This window comes from Salvelinus namaycush, chromosome 11 (genome assembly GCF_016432855.1).
Source record: "Salvelinus namaycush isolate Seneca chromosome 11, SaNama_1.0, whole genome shotgun sequence".
Classification (NCBI taxonomy): Eukaryota; Metazoa; Chordata; class Actinopteri; order Salmoniformes; family Salmonidae; genus Salvelinus; species Salvelinus namaycush.
The window spans coordinates 12188334-12196935 of record NC_052317.1 but is presented as its reverse complement, the minus strand read 5'-3'; the positions used below and the strand labels follow the sequence as shown (position 1 = coordinate 12196935).

At 41.6% G+C, this 8602-nt stretch overlaps 1 protein-coding gene across 5 annotated transcripts in view; it reads right to left on the bottom strand.

Annotated features, from left to right (window-relative positions):
- Positions 1–12: 12 nt before the first annotated feature.
- LOC120055830 (cyclic AMP-dependent transcription factor ATF-6 alpha-like) overlaps positions 13–8602 on the bottom strand; it is a 45231-nt gene continuing 36641 nt past the window's right edge. For all 5 annotated transcript variants that reach the window (XM_039003825.1, XM_039003820.1, XM_039003822.1 and 2 more), the window contains exon 16: positions 13–990. In XM_039003825.1, coding sequence (XP_038859753.1) covers positions 800–990 — 191 coding nt within the window. In that variant the 3' untranslated portion in view covers positions 13–799. The remainder of the gene's footprint in view (positions 991–8602) is intronic.

The window sequence follows — 8602 nt, the reverse complement described above, 5'->3', positions numbered from 1 at the left end:
ACAAACAAGTCATCAATATTAGGACTTGTTACTGTCCATGGTTTTATTTCAGAAAACCCTTTTAAAAGGTACTGCAAACACCATGATAAACCTTCAAGCAACTCAAAGAAAATTAGGTAATTATTACACCCTCATTTTACACATTTCAAATAATGCAAATAACGGCCACATCTCACAGTTACATGATGTTTGTATGATACATACAAATGAGTCTTGCGTATAATTGTTTGAATGTCTCATTTTGCTCACTCACCAACATGGCTTTAAAAAGCAACAAGCATAACATCACAGGATAGGTCTATTCACTTTTAAGTATGTGCAATATATCTTGTTAACATGGCTTAATTCCATCAATAGGGTCCAGAATCAATTAATATGTTTTATATTAAGCTATTTTCAATTTAGTTCAATTTTTGCTCATCTAAAAGAATGCTATAGCAGTAGGGTCAAGACAGTGAAGGTTACCAAAGGGTTCAACTTTAAGTCCACTATTCATTCTACCAAAATACCTACAGTAGATGCCTGCATTGGCATTCTGTCCATTTAACATGAACCAGACGCTCTAAACCAAGCAATATGGAAGTAAACAGTTGCTGGACAACTTCTTTAAAAAGTCGTAATAGATTTGGAACATCTGAGGCACAGGGACTTGTGGAATACAGAGGATGTGTGAATCTGATGCTAAACATTTCCAGAGAGGAAGACAAGGCTACTTTTTTGTCACAGTTTATTAAATACACCAAAAGGTTGGTAAAATGATAGGTTTTTAGATTGCCAGGCCTTTTAGGTGAGGCCAATATCAGGCAGAGTCTGATAGAACACCAACCGATGCTGATGCCTTTCCGTTGGCATGGGTGGATTGGAAGTCAGTGGTGTTGGCGCGTAGGATCTCTGGGATGCTGGAGGTTTTGATGTGGAGGATCTTGGTGTCCATGACCTCACAGTCAATCTGCATCATCACCTCAAATGTGTCGTCCTTGATGACAGAGTCTGTAATGGAATACGATCAAAGTCAAAAATATGATTATAATGAAAATCAAAACCCTTCAATGGTTCATATTCAGTTGTCTGGAGTCTAGATGCCTCAACAGTCAGAAGCCACATCTGAAGTTTTATGTAATACAAGCCTCAGCACCATCAGCACTTTTTAGCAGACATCTAATGTTTGGAATTTGAGTTTCACTGTATAGGCCATTTGAGAGGATCTACTGACAAGATCCCATTATACTGTCTCTCTATAAGGATCCCATCCCAAAAAGTCTGTCCTCTTTGCACTCTAGATCCCAAACGCAATAGTCATTATCTGGTTCACCGCCTTCTCTCGGAGACCCTGTCTGGCGTCAGGTGGCTGAGGAGCCTGCATTACTGCTGCAGGGTGAGCCACGGCTCCTAGAAGAACACCTGCTGAAGCCATCAGCCACACAACCACCGGAACGGCCAGGTCCATGTGGCTTAGCTGACGGGAGGAATTTACTAGCACATGGAGGGATCAGGTTTTGGATCTAAAAGCTGATTAATGCATACGGAAATTACATCGGAAAGGTTACGCAACCGGTGCATTTTGTGGACACGTGGTGCTGTAGTGCAAGGGAAGTATGTAGGTGTTTTCTACTTAAGCAATAAGGCCAGAGTAGGTGTGGTATATTATCAATATACCAGGGATGTTCTTATGTCCGACGCAACGTGGAGTGCCTGGATGCAGCCCTTAGTCGTGTTATATTGGCCATATACCACAAATCCCAGAGGTGCCTTATTGCTATTATAAACTGGTTACCAATGTGATTAGAGCAGTAAAACTCAATGTTTTGTCATTCCTGTGGTATACGGTCTGATATACCACAGCCTTCAGCCAATCAGAATTCAGGGCTCAAGCCGCCCAGTTTACAATATAAGTTTGATGATAAGAATACAGCTGATTTGGATGGTCCTTCCGTTTGTGTTCTGAATGTCTGATTGAGAGAGAGAGAAAAGAGATGCTCACTCGGCAGAGAAAACCATGACCGTCAAACTGTGAAGACTACGTAAAACGGAGCTGTATACAAGTTATAAAAGACTATGCATGCCTGCATGCATGAGATAATCCACTATATAAAAAATATTACCCAATAAAGTGAGATAAATATGCCGTGTACATTAAATTACATTGAATTGAACACATTATTTTGTTACCGTTCTTTTTCAAGAGTGCTGAATCTGACAGACAGTATTTTTGTGCACTGAATCAGAGTTTTTGAACGCCTGCATTGTCTTTAGATGACAGTGTTAAGGTGTTCAGTTATTATTCCAAATGGCACACCTGTATATTTATACAGACCATGAGCCCAGCTAATTCCAAATGGCACACCTGTATATTGATACAGACCATGAGCCCAGCTAATTCCAAATGGCACACCTGTATATTGATACAGACCAGGAGCCCAGCTAATTCCAAATGGCACACCTGTATATTGATACAGACCAGGAGCCCAGCTAATTCCAAATGGCACACCTGTATATTGATACAGACCAGGAGCCCAGCTAATTCCAAATGGCATGCCTGTGTATTGATACAAACCTGAGGTTGGAACCGGGATAAGGAACAGAACCAAAAAACGGAAAAAAATCTGAACCGGGAACAAAAGTGATTGATACTGTTCCGAAACAGAACTGTTATGTTAAAAGCATGGTAATCATTTATTAACTTCTTATGGCTGCAAGGGCAGTATTGAGTAGCTTGGATGAAAGGTGCACAGAGGTGCCCATAGTAAACTGCCTGCTCCTCAGTCCCAGTTGCTAATATATGCATATTATTATTCGTATTGGATAGAAAACACTCTGAAGTTTCTAAAACTGTTTGAATGATGTCTGTGAGTATAACATAACTCATATGGCAGGAAAAAAACAGAGAAAAAATCCAAACAGAAAGTGGGAATTCTGAGGTTGGTCGATTTTCAACACAGCCCCTACAGAACACACAGTGGGATATGGATGAGTTTGCACTTCCTACGGCTTCCACTAGATGTCAACAGTCTGTAGAACCCTGTCTGATGCCTCTACTGTGTAGTGGGGCCGAAGGAGACAGGAAATAGTCAGGTCTACCATGACCTGGCCATGCTCTGACCATGCGCGTTCACATGAGAGGGAGCTCTGTTCCATCGCACATCTGAAGTCAATGTAATTCTCCGGTTGGAACGTTACTGAAGATTTATGTTAAAAACATTCTAAAGATTGATTCAATACATCGTTTGACATGTTTCTACTGACTGTTACGGAACTTTTGGACATTTCGTCAGCTTTTAGTGAACGCGCCTTCTGAATTTGGATTTGTTTACCAAACACGCTAACAAAAATATTTGGACATAAATGATGGACATTACCGAACAAAACAAACATTTCTTGTGGAAGTGGGAGTCCTGGGAGTGCATTCCGACAAAGATCAGCAAAGGTAAGTGAAGATTTATAATGCTTTTTATGAGTTTTGTTGACTGCACAATTTGGCGGGTAACTGTATGGCTTCCTTTTGTGGCTGAACGCTGTTCTCAGATTATTTAATATAGTGCTTTTGCCATAAAGCTTTTTGAAATCTGACAGCGGTTGCATTAAGAACAAGTGTATCTTTAATTCTATGTAAAACATGTATCTTTCATCAAAGTTTATGATGAGTATTTATGTTATTTGACGTGTCTCTGCAATTTCTCTGGATATTTTGGAGGCATTTCTGAACATGGCGCCAATGTAAACTGAGGTTTTTGGATATAAATATGAGCTTTATCGAACAAAACATATATGTATTGTGTAACATGAAGTCCTATGAGTGTCATCGGATGAAGATCAAAGGTTAGTGATTAATTTTATCTCTATTTCTGATTTTTGTGACTCCTGTCTTTGGCTGGAAAAATGACTGTTTTTCTGTGATTTTGCGGTGACCTAACATAATCGTTTGTGGTGCTTTCGCTGTAATGCCTATTTGAAATCGGACACTTTGGTGGGATTAACAACAAGATTACCTTTAAAATGGTATAAAATACATGTATGTTTGAGGAATTTTAATTATGAGATTTCTGTTGTTTGAATTTGGCGCCCTGCACTTTCACTGGCTGTTGTCATATCATCCCGGTAGCAGGATTGCAGCCATAAGAAGTTTAACATTATTTCACTTCCGGGCATTTTTTTCAGTACCACAAAAAAATGCAACAACCAAAGAGCCTATGCAAAGCTCTCAATGCCACTCAGAAACATATTCCAGTGTCTGCCTGCCAGCTGAAAATCTTTGCCAGTGTGTGTGCGCGTGTGTCGGCTACCTGCCCCTCTGAAGCATAGGCTACTGTAGCCTACAATACGTTACAAGCGCGATTCAGAAATTAGGGAGAGATGTTTACTTGGATCAATTTTTTCAATGCTAGTTCAGGATACTATAGTTATCACGTTTCACATTGGATGTATTTCCTTACAAAACGTTCTGACGTGTTTTTAATTGTGGTGCCGCTCTGCACACACAAGCTTGTTATCTAGCTAGCTATCTTGCCCTGGTCAAACATTAAGCCAACTCTCAGAAGGTCAAAGACATTCAAAATTCCTCCATAGGTATAATTCTGTGGGACTAATTCAGATCATGCATGTCATAACAAGATGCCCAGCACTTCAAGCCAAGCCACCTCCACCCTCTTTCACGCGCTCCCCACCTGAAAAAGTTTACGCCTTACATAAAATCATGCGTAATGTCTGTCCATTACGCATGAAAACAACTATAGCGTGCCCACTCCAAACTTCTCTATCCGCACTGATAGGTGAAGTAATCTACTGTCGTGCTTAAAAAAGGAACAGAAAGGAGCGATATAATCCGGCATGTTTTTGGGGGGGTTGAACCGGTTCAGAACTATTTTGCAGGTCGGAACAGTGGAATCGAATGCAAAAAGTAAACGATTGGAAAATAATTTAGGTTCCAACCCGATACAGACCATACCAGAGTACAGCGAATTTCCAAATGGCACCTCTGTATGTTGACAGACTGGACAAGCCCATACCTAATTCAAAATGCCATATGTGTGTATTCATACAGACCATACCTAATTCCAAATGCCATGTGTGTACTCATACAGACCATACCTAATTCCAAATAGCACACCTGTATATTGCTAGACTTTGCCTGAGCATAGCTCATTCCAAATATCACCCTTGCTGATACAGACAAGGCAGGTCTACTAATTCGAGTCAGCCCACAGCCCCTCATCTCACTCCCCCAAAATCCCTTTCTATCAGCTTCCCATCCAGTTTCCCTTTGGGGTTACTCGGTGAGATGGGTCTTTGGGTGAGACCAACCAGAAACTTAACCATGTAAACATGATAAAATATGTTGGCCTGTTAACACGGCAGAGTGAAGTGGCTTATTTCAAATCATGAGGGAAAATACTCAATTGCCCTTCATTATCCTTCACATACCATGCAGTCCCTTCAACTGAGGCCAATATTGGTTATGATAAGGTTACCCAAAAGGCCAACTGGCATTTTTGCACAGTATGTTGCAGACCCGAAGAGTGATTCGGAGGACAAATCCACTGTTTTATTAGAGTAGTAAGGAATATCAAAGACATTTCTACAGATGGAAGCTATTTATGGCAAAAGGGGGTCTTTCTAAACAACCACACTCTATGGCTGGGGCAAATTACAACCTACCGTTACAATCATCTGGCAATTACAGTGCATTCGGAAAGTATTCAGACCCCTTGACTTTTTCCACATTTTGTTACATTACAGCCTTATTCTAAAATTGATGAGGAAAATATTTAATTCAATCAATCTACACACAATACCCCATAATGACAAAGCAAAACATTTAAAAAAATATTATTTTTGCAAATGTATTAAAATTTTTAAACAGAAATACCTTATTTACATAAGTATTCAGACTCTTTGCTATGAGACTCGAAATTGAGCTCAGGTGCATACTGTTTCCATTGATCATGCTTGAGATGTTTCTACAACTTGAATGAAGTTCACCTGTGGTAAATTCAATTGATTGGACATGATTTGGAACGGCACACACCTGTCTATATAAGGTCCCACAGTTGACAGTGAATGTCAAAACAAAAACCAAGCCATGAGCTTGAAGGAATTGTCCGTAGTGCTCTGAGACAGGATTGTGTCGAGGCACAGATCTGGGGAAGGGTACTAAAAAATGTCTGCAGCATTGAAGGTCCCCAAGAACACAATGGCCTCCATCATTCTTAAATGGATGAAGTTTGGAACCAGCAAGACTTTTCCTAGAACTTTCCGCTCGGCCAAACTGAGCAATCGGGGGAGAAGGGCCTTGGTCAGGGAGGTGACCAAGAACCCAATGGTCACTCTGACAGAGCTCCAGAGTTCCTCTATGGAGATGGGAAAACCTTCCAGAAGGACAAACATCTCTCCAGCACTCCACCAATCAGGCCTTTATGGTAGACTGGCCAGACGGAAGCCACTCCTCAGTAAAAGGCACATGACAGCCCGCTTGGAGTTTGCCAAAAGGCACCTAAAAGGACTCTCAGACCATGAAAAACAAGATTCTCTGGTCTGATGAAACGAAGACTGAACTCTTTGGCCTCAATACCAAGCATCACATCTGGAGGAAACCTGGAACCATCCCTACGGTGAAGCATGGTGGTAGCAGCTTCATGCTGTGGGGATGTTTTTCAGCGGCAGGGACTGGGAGACTAGTCAGGATCGAGGGAAAGATGAACAGAGCAAAATACAGAAAGATCCTTGATGAAAACCTGCTTCAGAGCGCTCAAGACCTCAGACTGGGGTCGAAGGTTCACCTTCCAACAGGACAATGACCCTAAGCACACAGACAAGACAACGCAGGAGTGGCTTCGGGACAAGTCTCTGAATGTCCTTGAGTTGCCCAGCCAGAGCCCGGAATTGAACATCTCTGGAGAGACCTGAAAATAGCTGTGCAGCGACGCTCCCTATCCAACCTGACAGAGCTTGAGAGGATCTGCAGAGAAGAATAGAAGAAACTCCCCAAATACAGGTGTGCAAAGCTTGTAGCATCATACCCAGGAAGACTCGAGGCTGTAATCACTGCCAAAGGTGCTTCAAAAAAAGAACTGAGTAAAGGTTCTGAATACTTATGTAAATGTAATATTTCAGGAGTTTTTGTCTTTATAAATTTGCAACAATTTCAAAAAAACTGTTTTTGCTTTGTCATTATGGGGTATTGTGTGTAGTTTGAGGGGGGAAAAAAACAATTTAATCCATTTTAGAATAAGGCTGTAACGTAACAAAATGTGGAAAAAGTCAAGGGGTCTGTTACGTTCTCCAGTTTCTGTGTTGTTGTGGGTTTGTATGTGTGTGTATTTCAGGAAATGGCTTCCTGGAATCCTAAAGCAGCTGATTGGTCGGCCCCATTGCTGATTGGAGCTCTGACACCTCCCTCTCATCAGGGGAAACAGATGTCTCTTCAATTACCAACTCCTTCACCAGCTTGATAAAAGCCAGTGTTCCTTTGTCAGGGGGGAGAGCTTGTTTTATGTCCTGTGTTGGTTAGTGAAAGTTTTGTTGATATTATTTTGTAGCCACTCCTTCAGAGGTATGTGTATGCCAATAGGACTTAGTGTTTTTGGTTATTGAAATTGTTCACTTAAACTATTGGTAAATTATTCTGTTTCATTTGTTCCCAGGAGGGGAAGGGGAACGCACCTTGGGAGTGTTTAGGCAAGAGGCCTGCGGGGGTACATAACCTGTAGTATTGAATCTGTCTATGCACACTAGGTAAGACCTGGGCGGACCACCACCTGTATTTTGGTTAGTGCGCCAGTTGGTGCTAAAGGTTAAGTGGGAAGGCAGGTAAGGTAGGAGAGGGGCTCTTTAATTTTTACTTTCTTTGCTTTGGTTCCATCCAGCCCCTTTTCCCCACATTACCGTGTAAACTGTATTTTTCTCTGCCTCTGGCATCATTCCCCGCACCTACGATCACATACTTTTTCACTCCACGGGGAGTTGAGGTGTTGCGTTCCCTCCTCCAAGAGGCGTACGTAACAAGACCTGAATACTTTCTGAATGCACTGTATATGCAGACACCTCTGTGCCTCTCCAAGGATATTATCTAATGATATGCAATAAGCATAAGATATCCTTTCAACAAAGCCATAAGCACATCAAACTAATTCCTCTCTGGCATCCACTTCTGCACGTCCCAGAAAAACTGAAAGTGTGAGAACAAGAGAAAAAAATATTTGGCCGGATATATATGAGTGAGAGAACAAGAGAAATAAATATATATATTGATAGAGTATGGATAGAGGGTGCTGAAGGTACACAACAGGGTGGCAGGCATCTTAGCGGTTAGAGCGTTGGGCCAGTAACCGAAAGGTTGCTTGTTTGAATCACCGAGCCGACAAGGTGAAAAATCTGTCGATGTGCCCTTGAGCAAGGCACTTTACCCTAATTGCTCCAGGGTGGCCGTTGATAATGGCTGACCCTGGCCGTGACCTCTCCGAGGTTGTCTCAGTTGGGGGAAAAAAACAACAACAAAAAACATTTCCAACATACACATGCGTATTAATACACACTTGTACATGTGTGAAAAAGGACAAATATAAGCAACCAACAAGCAGTCCGCGTACAGTTCTGTTTTGCAAGATGG